General features: G+C 46.9%; 1 protein-coding gene across 1 annotated transcript in view; it reads left to right on the forward strand.

Annotated features, from left to right (window-relative positions):
* Nucleotides 1–5906: 5906 nt before the first annotated feature.
* BACE2 (beta-secretase 2) overlaps nucleotides 5907–18762 on the forward strand; it is a 51240-nt gene continuing 38384 nt past the window's right edge. Inside the window, exon 1 of the mRNA XM_054655089.2 lies at nucleotides 5907–6356. Within this exon, the coding sequence (XP_054511064.1) occupies nucleotides 6042–6356 (315 nt within the window). The 5' untranslated portion in view covers nucleotides 5907–6041. The remainder of the gene's footprint in view (nucleotides 6357–18762) is intronic.

Genomic DNA, 18762 nt, shown 5'->3' on the forward strand with positions numbered 1-18762 from the left:
GAATTTACTACAATTCACTGACTTTACAGCATAACTAAACCAGAATCCAGAAATGTACTGGCCCAGGAAGAGAGGAAAAGAAGGAATTTCTATGCCCAGCTGGCAGTCACTGAGTTGAGGACCCCAAGTTAAGGAAATTGCAGATTTTCATAGATTATGACAAAATTTCCCAGTCTGCAGAGGCCCTGCCAGGGTCAGCATCAGGGTCCTAAAGAAAGGTGGACCACAAAACCCAGCAGATCATAAAGACAGGCTGCAGGAACTAATTTTGCCACGTGTGAGCTCCTTTATTCTTGAATTTTCCAGTTGAACAGCTATTGTCTAGAATTCCTTGAGGGTTCTCTAGCCCAAGTCCTCCACTTCCAAGCAAATACTGTGGAATCCAAGCACTTCTGAAAAGTCTTAACCAAGCTGAGTGATTTCCCAGTAACAAACTATTCTTGCAATTCTCACTATTAATAAATGAATAGTCCACCACTTCTGGGCAAGTGGGCTGCAGCCCCACATTTATATCTGGGTAACCTCAGCAGTGCCAGCTCTCCCTGTGTTGTTTTTAAAGCACTGTTGTAGTTCACTGCATGTTTAATTTTTCATAGTTTATGAATTTATAACCATTGCTGTTTGTGGTGTAGGAAGGTCTGGAATCAGAAGGTCGATATTGGATCATTTGAAGGTCTAACCCACAAATTATTTCTTCCCTGGTGCCAGCTGCAGAATAGAGTTGAGGAAGCCTGCAGAACTTTCTGAGCAGAAACAACACTTTTGTGAGAGTGGTCAATGCATTTATCACGAGCTCAGATGTGGGGCGGGAGCTCCCCAGGCAGCAATGAGTTACACCAGACCAGAAACTCCCAAACAGAAGGTGATAAGCATTCCAAGTAAACATAATTCTGAATGTATCAGTGGTGCTGTAGCACCAGGGTGTTCGTGAGCCTTCCCTTAGCCTGAGCTCTGTGCTGCCCTTTGAGACCATGTGGTCTGAGCAGGCTTTGCTTGGACCTGCAGCTGTTTGTGCCTCTCCTTCCTTGGTTCTTCCTCCTTTCCACAGAGGAGGGATCATGGGTTCTGCACAGCCCCTCTGCCCTTGCACTGGGACAAGCACAAAACAAGGAGCATTTTGCATCTCTGCCCTTTGATTGGTCACACACTGTCACTGTCACATTTTCTGAAAAATCCCTTCGCCAGGATTTCTTCTCCTGGGAAGCTGAGAAGCCTCAGAGAGGAATGAAAACAAGAATTATCTGATTGCTGCTCCTGTGTTTGCTGCTTTGGAATGTGGTCTGGGCATTGTTTACCAACAGGTGCATGTTTGACTTGTTCCATGTGAATTGTTTTAACTTAATGACCAATCACCATCAGCTGTGTCAGACTCTGAGGAGACAGTCACAAGTATTTATTATTCATTCTTGTTAAGCCTTCTGTCTGTATCCTTTCTCTTTCTTTAGAATAGTTTTAGTATAGCATTCTTTAATATAATATCATAAAATAATAAATCAGCCTTCTGAGAACATGGAGTCAGATTCACTCATCTCTCACCTTGTCCTGGGGGACCCCTGCAAACTCCACAACACGCCACTTTGTTAGAGAAAAAGGGATCATAAAATCATGGAATGGTCTGGATTGGATGGAAATTTAAAGCTCATCCAGTTCCATCCTCATTGCCATGGCAGGGACACCTCCCACTGTCCCAGATTGCTCCAAGCCCCAGTGTCCAACCTGGCCTTGGACACTTCCAGGGATCCAGGGGCAGCCACAGCTGCTCCAGGCAGCTCTTTCCAGTGCCTTACTACCCTCACAGGGAAGAATTTCTTCCTGACATCCAATTTAAACTACTCTCTGTCAGTTTGAAGCCATTCCCCTTCGTCCTGTCACTGCATGGCCTTGTAAAAAGTCTCTCCCCATCTTTCTTGGAAGGCCCAAATTAGGTCACCCTGAAGCTTCTCTTCTCCAGGCTGAGCAATCCCAATTCCCTCAGCCTTTCCTCACAGGAGAGCAGCTCCATCCCTCTGACCATCTTGGCTCTACAACACCTCACGTGTTCAGCTGCAGCCAAAGGGAGATACCATCATGCAGAAAACTCACTGTACAGCGACCAAAGAAGGCACCCCCACCCACAGATCCTCTACCCAAAATAAAGAGTTGGATGGTGATAAGGATTTGCACCAACATCCCCAAGCACAGAATCTTCAGCCACAAGATTCATCTTGCACGAGCTCTACACACAGGGCAGACGCTCCATCCTTTAAAAAGTCCCAGAAGTGTCCATGGCCCCCCTTTGGAACAGGAGACATTTCAGAGCCCCAGGAATGCCACTGGAACAGCTCTCCTGAGGGGCGCATTTCTCATCCCATGGGCCAGCTGTTTTATTCATGGCCTTTGAGGACAAACAGAGCCAAGCCTTGGCAGACACAAAGCAGAGCCAGACCCTGTGGCCTCTGCTGCCCCTTGATTGTTTACACTCATCTTGTACAAGCAATACTTCACTGGAATAGGCCTAAAATATGAAAAAGCTGATTGCAAGACAGCCACAGACAGAGAAGACCTTTTCCCAGTCATGTCCAGGAAGAACAAAACCCCTCCTCTCCTTGGGCTACTGAATTCTGTGAATTAACCCTTTGCAGGCGCAGCTGGGTTTCCTTCGGGAGCATTGTGGAATTACAGTAAGGAACAATCACTCTTCTTAAAACCAAAGTATTGATTATGCTAAGAGCAAGAGCACAGAAAGCAGACACAGCAGTTTCAGGACAGAAGTCTTTGTGGCCATCTGCCCTTATCATTGTGTAACACTGGCACAGGTCAGCCTGACTCCTTCAGAAGCTGGGCAGAGAAACACTTCGATCTGAGCAGTCCCCTAATAGCTTCCTCCTGGGGAGGGAGAGATCTCTTTTTAGCCACACACAGTTCCTTCTGCTCAGATCAGCTCCAGCACTTCCTCTGCATCTTCAGATGCTTTCTCTGTTCCTGCTGCTTTTCTCAACAGGCCTGATTTAACATCTCCACAGAGCAACTCTCCCCCTCTGACCGAGTTCACACAACTTGTCCACTGCACAGAGCAGCTGCATTTCTGTGCTCTGTATCCTGTAAATACTGGTTGTGTTATAGACACGAATGTTAATTCACTGTCAAGTGGCTCAAGGTGTAAAGCACCATGGTGCCATCAAATTGAATTAATACAGAGTTGGATTAAAGTCAAGATTTACCTGAAAAGTTATATTTAGACAGCTGACTTTAAGGGAAGAAAAAAAAAAGGCCTATTCACAGAGACTGATACTTAAAATTGTTTTTATTATTATTTACTCGAAGAACACATATTTGGAATCACAAAAAAAGAGAAAAACAAGATTCACCAAATATTGTCGAACACAAAGTGTACAGACACTTAAACTTGAGTCTATTTCTGGCATTTCATTTATTTTCTGTATGTGATACATAAAAAACCCAAATGTGCATGTTGACTGTGGCACTCATTGCATACAGATGACTTCCCCTCTGAGGAACATCTTGGATGCAGTCACATTTGGCTCTCTGGGAGGACTTTTTTTACATCTCCTCTCCCAAGCAGCTGTTCACATTGCACTTTCAAGGCCCATTCCTGCCAGCATTCAGAAATGCACTGGAACTTCTCACCTGTACGTGGCACAGCCTAATCCTTCTCAGATGCTTAAATAAATAAAGGAGCAAGGGAGGCAAGGCAGAAACCCCATCCTGCACACCAGCCCTGCTGGGATGATGCCATGGGAGGGCAGGAAGGTTTCACACACAGCATCCCATACACAGCAGCTGCCTGATGAGCATTTACTGTGAGACTGATCCAGGGCTGTGGAAAACAGGACGAGAAGAACTTTTACCAAACAGCATGGAAAAAAAAAGGACAAGTTTTCTCTTCAACACTTAAAGGCTATGCTATATCTTCTGTGCTCTGAAAACTATGCACTCCTTTGGCTGGAATTGCTTTAGCCAGGAGTGTGGTAATGTATCTTAGCAACAGCAGCAAGGGGGAAGACTTACTGTACTGTAAAAGAATTAAAACAAAATGCACATAGCTGCTGACTGTTCTAAATACATCCCTACCACTCTGAGGGGGTGTTCAATTATACTCCTGATTACTTTTCCCATTCCCTTTTCCAAAGGGGCGGGGGCATTTCTCCACTTTTCAGCTCACCCATGAAGAGCCCCGAGCATTTTAATTCCCCTTTGGCTTCAGCTGTGACTAGACAGGCCCTACAATGCAGCCTGTCACTATCCCAGCCACGTTAGGAAAAGCCATTACTGCAGCACCCCGGAGATAACCTCTTTGTGTGAGCCCGGCTGCCACTCCCTCAGGTGTTCAGCTGCCATCAGCCCCCAGCAGCATTTTCCCTCTGTCTGGAGCAGGTGGGACCAGACAGAGCAGGGCTGCAATATTTCACCTTCCTACTTGTCAGGCAAATAGAAAGCTTTGTGCAGCAGGGGAACTTCGCACAATTTCACCTCTTACCAAGGTGTGTGGTTTCCCACAAGCACAACAACCTCCTGAGAGGAAGTTTCATTTATATCCTCTCCTCCAGCCCCCAGCCAGGCCACGGTCGTTGCAGGCTTCCCCTGCAGCATTTTCCTTCTTTTCTGAGAGCTCCACCAGCCAGGACAGGGGCTGCATCCCCCTCCTGCCATGGCTGCAGGAGGAAAAGCATCCACCTGCACCAGCAGCACTGAACTGATCCAAGGGAAGCCCTACAAAGGGCTCCAGATTTGAGGTGACAGAGCCAGAGTAACGAAAACATCAGAGAAAAAATGTGAAAACACTTCTTTTCCTTCAGCAAGGAAAGGTGGGCTCCCACTTTCTTTTTAAGGATTATCCTCTTTGAGCAACTCTGACAAATGCCTACAGTTAACAGCCTTAGCCTATCCTTCCCCCAAACAGCCTTCCCAGGAATGAACACTGTCTACCTCTTAATAAAACTTCATTTAATACCTGTGAAACACCTGGAAATCTTGTGGACGATTACTCCAGCGCAAGGAAGGGAAGGGGGGAGCTCTTTCAGTTTACTCTGGCAGAGAAGGGATCTCAGTGCACACAGTTCTGCCCAGATTTACACACAGGGAGAGACCAGGTGGCTGCCCAGGACAGCAAATTGATCAGGGGACACCGAGACTACACATGACTTCAGCTGCATATTCTTCAACTTTATCTACAACCGAGGACTGGGGGAAGAGCCAGAAACAGCCACAGAGTGACTCTGCTTAGACTTGCCCAGTGTTACATTTCAAGGTTTTTGGACTCTCCGCTCCATCCAGCGATCCATCAGGCACTGCCATTACTCCAGAGATGTCGAGATTAATTCCACCCTAAGTGTTCCCATCTTTCAAAAGGCCTCACTTGACTGCCGTTATTAATTCCGTGCATGATGAAGACATTTAAAGCCTCGCATGCTCTCTCAAGCAGACGCCTTGCGTGCCTCGCTCCTGCCGGTGCAGCAGCTGAATTTCCACACGCACAAACACACACACACACACACCCCAGCCGTGTGAACCGGCACACGGGGACACTCCCGCATCCCCGAGTGACCCCCGCATCCCCACCTCCACCTCCTCCTGCCCACCCCAGCCCCGCTCCCTGGGGGTGGCGATGGGAGCGGCTCCGCACGGCGCTGCCGGAGCCCCGGCTACCGGGAGGGGACCGGAGCCGCTCCCCGCTCCGCCGCTCTCCCTTCAGGGCTTTCGGAAACTTTTCTCCCCGCCTTGCCATCCGCTCCCTTAGCAGGGCAGGGCCGAGCCGAGCCGGGAAGTTTCTCCCGTGGGCGCTGGGTCGGAGCAACTTTCCCCGCACGGCCCCCGGAGCTCCGAGCGCTCCGGCTGCCCGGGGGCCGTGCGGGAGAAACGCGAGGAGGAGCTCGCTTCGGGGGAGGGGGAGATGGAGCCGGGGCGTGGGTAAGCCGCTCCCTTCTTCTTCCTCCTCCTCCTCCTCCTCCTCCTCCTCCCCCTCCCTCGGCTGCTCCAGTCTGGCAGCCAGGCTGCCTCCGGCCGGAGCCGCCGCACTTGGGAAGCGACTCCCGGCTCCCGGGATGGGGACGCCGCTGGCGGCTCCCGGATTGCTGCTGCTGCTGCTGGCCGGCACCGCGGGGCTCTGCAGGGCACTGTTCTCCCTCCCGCTCCGCGTGTCCCACCCCGCCGCCCCCGCCGGCTCCCCGCCCGCCCCGGTGGTGCTGCGGCCGGCGAGCGGCAGCCGGCAGCAGGATGCCCCGGGCGCTGCGGACGGCTTGGCCTTGGCCTCGGATCCCGGCGGCACCCTCAACTTTTTAGCCATGGTGGAGAACCTCCAGGGAGACTCCGGCCGCGGTTACTACCTGGAGATGCTGATCGGGACCCCGCCGCAGGCGGTAGGAGCGGGCCGGGGGCTGCGGGCTGGGGGCGCCGGGAGGGATGGGCAGGAGGGGGCCGAACTTCTCCGGGGTGGCAGCGACTCGGCCCCCACCCCCCCGGCTCCAACGCAACTTTGTCCCGGTGCTCGGCGCTGGCGCCTCCTCCCTTCCCCTTTCTCGCCCTCCCTTGCCGGGAGACGGGGCCGGTGCCCGGCGCGGGGGAGCAGCAGCAGCGACTTTCCGCGGACCCGCAGGGAGGGGAGAAAGGAGAGAAGCATCCCCCGGCTGCCCTGTCCTGCCCCTGCTCGGGAAATCCGCGGGTCTGGTCCCCAGGGTTTCTTGTAGGCTGTGTCGCGGCGCTTGGATCCGAAGCGAGTTGCTCTGCCAGTCGAACTGACCGTGTTTTAGAGACAGAAGATGCTTTTTTGGTTATTCTTTGCTTTTTTAAGCTGCTCTGCGTCGTGATTGGGTGTTCTGGTAGCTCTTCCCGGTGCTCCCGGGAGAATCACTCGGCATCTTCCTGCTAAACTAAGTGATGGCTGGACGCAACCAGCCCCTTCTGTCGGGAATGCGAGTGCTGCTCATTAACGGGGCAAAGAACCTGTGCGTTCTGAATATTGTTTTTAGATAAACCGTGTTGCCTTGAATCTTCCCTCTCTGCCTCCACCAGTGTGGCTGAAGTTTGTTTCGAGTTGTTGATTTTTTTGGTGTTGTTTTGTTTTTTGGGGGGTCTTTTGGGGGTTTTTTTTTGGTTTGTTTTTTTTTTTTTGGGGGGGGGGGGTTGGCTTTTTTTTGGTTGGTTTTTGTTTTTTGGGGGTTTTTTTTGCCGTTGCTCTTTCATCTGTGTCATGAGATCCCAAGAGGAGCGGTGCTGGGCTGCTGGTGGGATGACTAGTCAGCTGAGTGGGGATTAATTTCCTGAGAGCCCTCAGGGCTTTCCTTCAGAACTTTGTGTTTGCTTCAGGAGTTTAGGTCCTGAGGTTCCCAGTGTAGACAGGAAAGAAAAAAATCTTTATTCTTCTGCTTAACTCCCCTACGTAATAAAAAACCAATGAATGCCAAAATGCGCGGCCAATGGGGAGTGTTCAGCCGTCATTGCATTTTTGGATGTCTGGGAGCTCTTTCTTTTTTTGCCCCTTGAGTGTAAGGGGATTGGCCACATCATCTCTCTAATCAAAAGGTATCACACTGGGATCAATGCATGCGTTGAGAAAGGCTGGCATTGTTTTATGATCAATAAATAGAGATTAAAAAAAAAAAAAAGTAACTAGGTTTGACATATCAAGGTGTGGCCCAGTAGCCATGGAGGCCATGAAATAATTTTTCCTCTGTGTTGAGTGATGCATATTTGACTAGTTCTGTTAGTGTGGTGTGGTGTGTGCTTCATAACTCCAGGGAACATTCAAACATTCAATATTGGCTTCTGCCAGAATCGAGGCACCAGATTTGATTGGACTAATCACCCAATTCAGCATGTCCTAGATGAAAAAAAATAACTTCAGGTAGGAAAAGTGGCTCTCAAGCATATTATCTCCTTACATGTCTAGGGGGATTCTGAAATGGGAAGAAATGGAGAAGGGAAAAATGTGACAAGCCTTTCATAATATGACTGGAGGCCTAAGAGGGAGAAATGTGCTGCCCTCAGTACACCCACAGGGTTCACTTATGCTTAACAGCTCGTATCACTTGTATTACAGGTGATGGAAGGTTTCAGCTAGACTTGCCTCTGATTTTTATTTTTTTCCACATAAAAAACCCATGCTTTGAATCTGATTGCAAAGCTTTTACTACTTTGAACTAGTTCTGACTTCTTGCAAAGTTAGTTATTTTAAAGACTACCACTGGTTTAGCACAAGTGAGGTTTTATTCACAAGTAGACCCACTGAGGTTGTAAGATTATAAATGCTTCTGTTTCCCCAACCAGATCTTGGTGTGTAATGACTCAGTGGAGTGCAGTTAGAATTTATTCTGTACTTTTGATGAGGATGAATTTGTTATCTCGTTCCCTGCCTGAAATCAGAAGACTTAAAGATCACAAATGTACTTGCTGTTTTTTCTGCTTTGCAACGAGTAGTATAAAGCCACAAAGCTGCTACTGTTGGTACTTGAACGCTTCACATGCTGCTACTAAAAGCAAGTGTCTGGATAGTGCCAAGCGTTGGATTGTGTTAAGCTCCTTGGGCAAGTGGTTGCTGGAGTTGGGAGTGGGCTGTGCATGATGGTGTAGGAAAGGAAAATCTTTTCCTGATTTAAATGCTCCTCCCAGCCTGACTTCGCTTCACGTCAGCAGCCGCGCTGCAAAGTGATGCTTGGACACCTTGCTCTGCTCTTGCACCCCTCCAACCTGGGGCTTCCCAGCTGCCTGCCTGAGCCAGGCCTGTGCCAGGGAGCTGCCCTGGGAGCTGCCCTGACACTTTGCCAAGGAGGAAGGAGGATGCTGGCAGCGAGGAGCGCCGGAGCAGCGCGGCTGCGCTCTCGCGGAGCAGAAAGGTGCACGGCACAGCTGCTGCTCTGCACGGGAGCAAAGAGATGGGGAAATGCTCCCAGGGCACTGGTGGACCACGAGCAAGGAGCAGGCTGTGGGAAGAGAAAGCAGGTTTGATGTGGTGGTTACAGCAGTGTTGGTGCCCAGTGGCTTCGGGAGCGTGTGCGTCAAGTGTTGGAAGCTGCTGTGCCAGAACGGGGAATGAACATTTGTGAAAGGCTTCAGCACTACAGGACTTGCTTTACTGCTCAGCTGCATTTTTAGAAATTTTCCTTTTTTAATTCCTGTTCTTGGAAGGAAGCTACTATGACAGAATTTCATTTTTCAGGTCATTTAAGGCATACTTTTTGGCTTTCGTTCCAATTCTGATTTGTCATATAGCAGATAAACAGAGCACAGAGCTGCGATTCACAATGGCAGTTCTGAAACACTTGTTCTGACGGTACAAAAATAGAGCAGCTGTGTGAAGTCAAAATTTATTTTATTTCCAAGACAGGAAACTTCAATGCAGTCAATCCAGTTTTGCAAGTGTTTGCAGCCAAAGTGTATCTGATCATTTCCAGTTTTATGATACAGTATCCTTCCTAATCCTATCAGATCTCCAGACCAGTTACCAGGTTGGTGTCAAGTGTTATTACTCCCACTAATTCTTATTCATTCATATATAGACCTACTTAAGAATTATGTGAAAGGTGAGAGCAGTCTGTTGTATTGAAGGGTGTGATGTATTTGTCCCTTATTTCATGGATGTATAATGATGTGTCCTACTCCTGATGGATTATGGGCTTTATACCTGTCTGCATAGGTGCACTTCTTCCAGTTCCAGATTTAAGTAAGAGGTGGCAAGAGCCCAATATGAATTGTGTGCAGTGTTCTTAGCTATTTCTTTAAATAATCCAGTGGAATTCCTTTGCTCTATCTTTTATTATTTTGCCTACCCTGAGATTATAAGAACTGTGAGAAACTGAATCTAAGATCATTTAGGGTTTTTTGCTATCTTCACTGCAGTTCTCTTCATATTAATTTTGTTTCTCCTACAAGCTTTTGACCAAAAGAATAGTCAAACTCCTTAAAAAACCTCATGTTTTTCACAGCTTTCTCGAAGTCCATCTGGACTGCATTAAATGTTTGCAGGGACAGTACCATTGCCTCATCTAGCCTCTTGTACAAGGTGGTGGTTCAAGGGTCCTCCTGATCCCACTGCATATCCAAGCTGTGTTTTTATTGAGAACAGGTAAATTTTAATCCTGCAACTTCTCTGTGAAAGAGAGAACAGGCACATGGCCCCTGAGAGCTCCAGTCTCATTAACCACAGAGGGATCCAACTTGTGCTCTGAATGCCACAGCTCCTTTCTTTCAGTGTCAGTTCTTCATTCTGTTCATGAAGAGGCTTTTAAATCTGCTGTTTATCCTAATGGCAGAATGTTCTGTGCATGGGGTGAGCAAAAACCCCTTCTATAAACTTGCTCCTAAGTTTTAAGGTCAATGTGGATGTTGGGTCTAACGGCCCCTGCTGCAAAACACAAACTTCAGTTCCTACATAATTGGTGGGAGGTTATCTTCCCTTCCATTTCTTCCAGCTATTAAAGAGAGGAATGATAAAGAAGGATATGTATTAAATACCTCTAGTGTGTCATGGAGTCAGAATTTATGGCTTCATGTTTTGAGGGTGATGTACACACACATTAACAAGTTCTGAACTTGCAGCCATTATTCCTTAATTGGTGGTAGCTCTCATTCCCTGAGTGTTGAAAGGAATGAAGATGTGAGGAAAGATTCAGCTGCTCTTGTAGTCTGATTTCTGATGCTGTGCTATTGCCCAACAAGCTCAGCTCCACTTTCTTAATTTTGCTGAAAAGGGTCTCACTGTCTTTCTAGACACAAGGAGTTTTAAAATGCGATCTTTCTTTGTTCAATTATCAGAAGGCAGGTTGCATCTCAAGTCTGTCTTTTTTTTTTTCTTTTTTTTAGTAATTACTAAGGTCTTTTGTATTTTTTTTTTTTTTGAGTTCTTTATGAAAGCTGAAGAAACAAAAGCCTGAGAAGCAAAGGCAATTTCTGTGGTGCGTTGGAGTGTTTTGAGGTGGCAGTGTCAAAATCCCTCCAGATCTGTCTAGTGGAAATAGTATTGAAATGCAAAAATATTCCTGTTTTTAAATGGTGATTTGAGTCTATTTTGGTGGTTGTTGTTATTGGATACCTGCAAAATAAAGACCTGGGAGTTGTAATTCAGGACTAATCCAGTGAACAGCTGTGGCCTGGTGGGCTGTGATGTGTTTTTGACCCAAGACAAGCAAGCAAACATACCAGGTTTGGGTTAACCAAAAAGCCCCTGCCTTTACAAATTAGCATTCTAGCACCTTCTTCCATCCAAAATTAGCCCTGGCAAAAGAGGCTGTGTGGGAGTAGTAGAGGCTGTACTATAAAATAACCCAAAATATGAGTGCTGCTTACACTCAGTGGAAGAGGCCCACCATGGTCATTCCTCAGGATGCTCTTCTCTCCCAGAGTTAGGGATTAGAGCCCCACTAATTGTTCCTTTAAAGGACCTTTCTCCTCCTCAGAGAACTGATGGAAGCTTTATTATCCAGGGGCTCTGCTTGAGGCAATCCTGAATTCAGATTCTGGTGTGTCAGGGCAGAAGAGCTGTTGTGAGGAGCAGGGGTGGTGTAAAGAGGTGCCAGGCTCACATTTTTTACCACTTTGCATTTCACTCCTTATCAAGGAAAAAGCATCAGTTAAATCTGGAAAGAGGAAAGTAGAGGCCATGCAAATAACTGTTTTCCCTGAACAAAGTGTAAATTGGTTGGGATTTGAAGTAGAAATGAGATGGAAATGAAACAGTGGACGAAAGACGGCCCATGTGGAATTTCCATGTGTTTGTGTCATTTGGATTATTAAGGAAGAAATCTTTCTTTTCTTATTTGGGTTTTTCTTGTGGTTTTTTTTTTTTTTCCCTTTTTCTCCCCTCTCTAACCAGAGGACTGTGAGCTCTAGGGATTGCATCTGGCAAGATAGATTTAAAAGCTACTACACCTTGCAGAGGTCTACATTTCCTTGAAGAGCACTTACGACTTCGAGTATGTGAGGCCACCTTAGCTATTACATTGCCCCCACATATTATAATTTTTGAAATGTTCTCACTCAGTGTAAGTGAAACGAGTCTGACCTGAAGTGCTGTCTGGTCATTGTCAAGTACAGCTCTGTTTGAAAAAGGAAGCTGCTACAATGGCTCTCACATGTGCCTCTCCAGTGGGAGTCAGACAGACCTCTCTGCCCCTTTTCCTACTGGCTGTAAAATACAGATTTCATCATACAAACAACTTGTGTAAATAAGTGAAGGAACTTGTTGCTTCTATTTCAGCACAGATTAGGGCTCGAGATCAAATCTTCAAAGCAAAGGAGGCAGCTCTCAGCTGCCTTAAAGAAGGAAGTGTTTTTTCCTGCTATTGACAGGCCTGTCCTACGTCTTCTTGCTTTCCAGCCTGGGTTTGCTCTGTAGATCCAAGCTGGTGAAGCAAACACAGAACACGTTCTAAGGTCACTTTTACACCTGAAATTGTATCCATCAGCTCAGTGCCCTTCAAAGCACTTAAAGCAGCCCAGATGGATCTTACTTTCCTTTCTGCCTGTGCCTCCATCACAGCTCTCTGCAAGACTGGGCCGTGGTGCTGAGGAGCTGGGCTGGTGGGACACGGCTCACTGGGGTCTCGGGGTTTCTGCTGCTCACAGTGACCCCGAGATCCATTAGAAAGTCTCTTTTCCCAGCCTGGCACTTGAAGAAGGAGTCAGAGCTCTTCAGTTCTCTCTCTCAAGGTTGTTTATTATATCTTATCTGTAAAACTCTTTCTCCTGTCCAGCTGAGGTCCACTCAGCAAGATAGTCCAGGCACTCTGCCTGCCCCCAGGGCAGCGTTACCTTTTTATACTAAAATCTACGTGTACAATATTTACAATTACTTTCCAATACCTATCACCTATGTTAGACAGTGAACTTCTACTCTAAACCAATCCAAAAGTGCCACCATCACCCTGAACATGGAAGCTAGGAAGAAGAAAGAGGAAGGACAGGGCACACTCAATTCCTCCATCCTGGGACTCCGAGCCCCCATTCTAAAAACCTCAAAAATCTGTTTTTCACCCTGTGAAAAACTAACTATTATTCTACTTAAACTCTCTTGACTTGTAATTCTTCATTCTTCAGGTGGTAATTTGCTCCATGGGTTAAAATCAAAGGCACAGGGGTCTTGGGATCTGTGCCAAAGTCTCTGAGCCCCCTGGGCAGGGTCTGGAGTCCTCCAGGGCAGCCAGAGGGATTTCCTGGGTTCCAACAATGCCAGGCTGCTGCATCCCTCCTGTGCCAAGCAGGTGCCAGCACAGCCAAATCAAAGCTGTGGGGTTGGTGCAGACTGGAGCTGTTGTGGCACATGTCTGGCTGCTGGTGATCTCTGACCTGGCTGGCAGCAGAGTGGCCTGAGATGGGCTGGCAGCAACACCCCGAGGGATCTGTGGGGTGCATGGGGAAATCCTCTGGATTTGGGAGCTTGATGATGCTGTAGTTGCGTGGTGCTGAGCGGGCCTTGGCAGGCCAGAGAAAGAATTTTATCGATAAGAAACAATAAACAACTTTGATAATGAGAATAGAAGAGTTCTGACTCCTTCTTTGACTGCCAGGCCGGGAAAAGAGATTTTCTAACACATTTCAGGGTCACTCTGATTAGCAGAAGTCCTGAGATGGCATCGCCTGAAGAGCCTCACCAAGGAGCTCTGAAAACTTCTCCTCCTTAGGCTGAGAGCAATTCTGCTGCCCACAGGCCCAGCCAGTTCAGCAGCCTTGCCCCAGGTGTGGCTCTCTGAGAGATTTTTGGCCGTGCACATCCCAGAGCAGCCACGTAGCAAAGTCAGCCCTGGAGCCTTCAGAAAGCCTCGGGCCAGAGTCAATGTTTGCTCCCTCTTTTGCCAAAGGCTGATAAAATAGCACCTTTTTCCCCCTGGTCTCACTCCACCCTCAGAGTTCTTTCCTCATTCTTCATTTTGCCTCTTTCCCACTGTTCTCGCTGCCTTTTTTATGTCTAAGAGTATTTTACAGAAAGGGCAGCTGGGGATGAATGTTCTAGATTTTTTTTTTTTTTAAGAGTCCTTCTCTAACAGATGAAACCTGTGGGGTGTCATGGGGACGGAAGTTGAGGAAAACAAGCTAGATGGGGAAAAAAGATCTTATTCAAGTGAAAATTACAATTCACTGAATACAATTAATGTGTCATAATTAGGCCCTTTTGAAGGGAATCTGTTAAGACAGTAATTGCACTCTGCAATCCTTTTTTCCCCTCACCACTGCTTACTAATAATTTGATATTGTGAAAAACAAATTACTTGTAGATTTTCGTCCTCTTTGCTCAGCTTGTGAGTACTAAAATTAGTTGATTTTATTTAGCTTTATGGTTGGCTTATTTTTGTACCTATTTACTAGCAAAAACTGCTATTAAACTAGATTGCAATGTGTTCAGGGAAAATGCTGGTCTCACATCTTAGTCTGGCCTTATTTTAAAAGAGGAAAGGTATTAAGGCTGCAGCAACACTTGGTAAGCTTCTCCTCCCTAAATACAGAGAAGAATCCATCCTTAGGGATCCAAAACTGGCATTTTTGCTTTTAAGAAAACGACATGACAAACTCAAGAACTGAGAGTCACCTTTCCACTCGAGGGAGGGATTAAAGGCCAGCTCCTGCCATTTTACAGGGGAAAAATAATTGGATGCTTTTGTCAGCCATCTCTCAGATAATTCCTTGATATTTGTGAGTGGATCTGCCTGTGAGAGTGGCTCTCAGCAGAGCACCTGGGAGCCCACCCAGTGCTCAGGCTCAGGTCAAGGCCAGATGTGAGAATTTTTTCACCACCCAGGCTCTTCTGCTTCCTACTTTGCTTCCATAAGAAGCTTCACACCAGAAAAGATCAGGATTTGGGGTTTCTACAGGAACAAAAGGCTTACCTGCTTTGTCATCATATGGGAGCTTGCGTCCTGCATGTGCCAACTTGAACATTTTATCGTGGAATTTGGGAAGAAAAGAATTTGAAGAATGCCATTGCCAGTGATAGTTCTGGTATAAAAAACAAAATACTGGAGTGTTTTGTTTTGACTGCGGGATTTGGATCTGTTTTCAAAATTGTGACTTTGTGAAATCCCGAGGGAGGTTTTTCCCTCACTTTTTTTATCTATGCAAATGGAAACTTTACTTCCAGAATTCCACTATGATACCTGTTGATACAGAAACCTTGACTGTCAGTGTCTGCAGTATAACAAATTAACAGTTGTGGCATCTTTTCAAGGCCAGGTTGGACAGGGCTTTTAGCAGCCTGGTCTGGTGGAAGGTTCCCTACCCATGGCAGGGGGTTGGAATGAAATGATTTTTAAGGTCCCTCCCAACCCAAACCATTCCATGATTCCAGGATTCAAGCCAGAGCACACTCCACAGCAGCTTGAGCTGTTCAGGGCAGTATTACTGTGCTGCTTAAGCATGGCTTGGAAAGTGCTTTTATTCACTGTGCTGCCTGGTAGATGTCTGCTACAGGAAAGAGTGAAGCGTGAGGCATGATGTCAGAAAAATAATTCATCAATTCTACCTTTTCTCTGACTAAAGAGATTTTTATTTAATTCATTCATTTTTCTTCTCAGCCACTCTTGGGTTGCAAATAAGACAGAGGAGTTCAAAGGTGGCCACACTTCCCAAAAGTCTGGGAGCTGCTGGGGCAGTGTAACATCTGATGCAGTCACAGTGCTTCAGCTTAACTGTCAGAGAATAATCTCCTCATTACTTCTCAGAAGCAAAGTCCTTCAGGGAATAACACAAACATTTCACATGATCCAAAGCACCAGATTTTTGCATTTGAACCGCTGAGATAAACCATGTGGGGGATGGGGAGAGTCCACAGAATTTCTCAGGAGCTGTGGTTATGAACGCTGCTGTGTGCTACATGTTCCAGCTAAAATTAACTTCCATTTGCACTCTGCTGAGCCTTCAGGTTTACCTTGAATGACCTTTGGTCATTGGCAAGTGACCAGATGCAGCTTTTTGTCCAGGTTTGGGAGCTTTTCTCCGTGGCAGCTTTGCACAACAGCATTTGAAGCTGCCAGCGGGCAAAATTCCACAATTCCAGTGCCCTGAGCACCATCAGCTCCAGTGGTGTGAATAGAACGGTTTGGGTTGAAAAGGATCTTCCAGACCATCCAATTCCAGCTCCTATCACACATCCATCATCACACAGTGGGATGTAAGCCCTGGCCAGAGCAGAAGGAAGCTTATTCCTGCACTGGAATTGTTGCTGTGTGGAGGAATGGGTTGTGGGGAGCTGCTGTTATGGCGTGCCCTGGCAGACTTTATCAACCCGAGAGCACAACAAAGTCTTTTAACTTCCTGCCCTACAAACTCAATCTGGTATCTGGAAATGAAGCTGTGTTCCTGCATGCCTCTGTGTTCTCCTGTGTAATCAAGATTTTTATAGTGGAACTTGGTTAACAATTGTAATGATGTATGAGCCACGGGCAAAGCTGGTTCATTTCCCAGAGCTGCTGCCTCTCCAGTATTAGCCAGGGGAAAGAGCAAAGTATGAATGTCTGAGAAGGAGAGAGAGAAATAAACTACTCCAATAGCAGGGGAGGAACAGTGCTGCTGTTCTCTAACAGTGTTGCTTTCAAAAAAGAGAATTTTTTTTTAAAGTATATCATATTTCACTTGAGAATCAAAACTGCCTTTTAAATTGTCCTGCCAAATTTTAAGTAGAAACATTAGAACAAATATGAATAAAAAGCATGATTCTTATTTTTAATTAATCAAACACATCATTATGACATTGGTTAACAGCTTCTTTTTTTTTTTTTCTTTATTTCCCTCCCCCCCCCCAATCAAATAGTCCTTCCTGCTAATGTGGAGCATAAAGCTGATTTCTGTTTGTGCCTTTGAACTCCCTTGTATAATTCCAAGGAACACCCATGATGACAATCAAACTCTGCATGGCAATATCCTAAATAGGTCAGGTGCAATGGGGAGCCTTCCATCTGTTGTATTCCCTTCATTAATTGCCAGGGAAATAAAACCACTGGAGTTGCATCACCTTGTTTGTGCTCTGGGACCTGGGACTCCCTGTGCCCATTCCTGTGACCACCAAAGATGGCACAGAGCACTTGGAGGCTGCCTGGCCTTCCCCATAGGTGTGGCACAACTTTCCTAGCTGGAAACACGATCACAATAAGCAAATTCCAGTCTTTGTGCCTGACACAGATGAACCTGTGGGTTTTATCCTGATCTTTCCCTCCTTCCCTTCCCTCGCCTGCCCTGGCAGATCCAGTCATGTCCCTTTCCCATCCTGCCAGCCCAGCAGGTGTGTGAGAGTGTGGGATGGTGCCAGTTTCTGGGCAGAAAGGCAGGAAAGAGGTGGGAGCTGCTGTGACAGGTGAGGAAGAGGCAGTTCAGGAGGGTGGGATTGGCTTTTCAGGCTGACACAACCCAGATCTCGTGTTAAATAAAGTCTGGCAGTGCTGCAAACCAGGCCTGAGGAATAAGTCATGGCATTTTTATAGCAGAGGCCATGCCTTGAAGTACAGGGAGCTCATAGCTGGATTTCCAAGGTGTGTGCTTGTTTATTTACCTCCCCATACCCAATTATCCCAGCTAATCCAGGGATCTCATTGGGTGACCATGGCATTGGCTGTACTTTCCTGGCCTCCAGGAGGAACAGGCTGCTTTCAGAGCCCTGAACTTGTCTTAATCAGCAATCTATGTTCCATGCCATCATATCCACCGACTTCCATGTTTTGGCAAGGTTGGTTGCTTCGCTGTTGTGGTGAGCAGATAGAGAAAACCCAGGGAAAACTTCTGCACTTTGGGTTTGTTGGAACATTTTGGGAGAACAGACTGGAAAATGTCTCTAAGCATTCAGTGTCCTTGAAGAGGAGCACCAAAAAAAAGCATGAGGAGGAATTCCTGAAAGCAGGCAGCAAGTGCAGCAAGGAGGATGCTCTAATGAGTGGTGCCCCACAGAGTGGGGATGGAAGCGCTGCTGGGAAAAGCTCATTCCAGGGAGAAGGGATAGACTTGATGAGTCAGGGCTGTCCTGCTTTCACCTCTCCTCCTCACAGCTCTCCAGGCTCTGAAAAACCTTTGCTAACAAACACTCATCTCCAAAACTAACATCTTGACAGGGGGGAAAAAAGACTGGAAAGAATCGTGTCACTACAAGAGTGAGGTGAAGCGGGGAGGAGAGGTGAGAGGTCAGACCTGGCATGCAGCCTTCTGAAAAAGTTAATTTTTCTCACTGCTGTCCTGCAAGTCTCATTTTCTTTCTATTTGCCTCCAAAATGTGGCATTTTTTCATTGTTACTCATTACCTTCAAATCAAAGAATTATTGAAAGGCTTGGGTCAGAAGAGAACTTCAAGATCATCTTGTTCCAACCCCCTGCCATGGCAGGGACACCTCCCACTGTCCCAGGCTGCTCCAAGCCCCAGTGTCCAACCTGGCCTTGGGCACTGCCAGGGATCCAGGGGCAGCCACAGCTGCTCTGGGCACCCTGTGCCAGGGCCCTTCTATCCTCCCAGGGGAGTTTTCCCTAATGTCCCATCTAACTCAACTCTCTTCCAGTTTGAAGCCATTCCCCATGTTCTTGTAAATAACATCCCTAAAAACCAAACCAAAACAAAAAACCTTCTTAAGTACTGAAGGAGCAGCTTTGGCCCTTGGTTTCACATCTCTAATGCCATTTGAAAGCCAGGATCTTGTTTAAAATTGACTTTGAAGTTCAGATCTTTGGTATGAGGGAGGCCTTTTGAAAAAAGGTTGGAAGACAGGAGTGGGACTGAACCTCTCCTGCAGGGTTTCTGCCTGCTGCTGAAGGGCAAGGGGATTGTGCTGTCTTTGGCAGAAGGGAGATCACAAAAAACCAGCAGTG

Source organism: Agelaius phoeniceus, chromosome 2 (genome assembly GCF_051311805.1).
Source record: "Agelaius phoeniceus isolate bAgePho1 chromosome 2, bAgePho1.hap1, whole genome shotgun sequence".
Lineage (NCBI taxonomy): Eukaryota > Metazoa > Chordata > Aves > Passeriformes > Icteridae > Agelaius > Agelaius phoeniceus.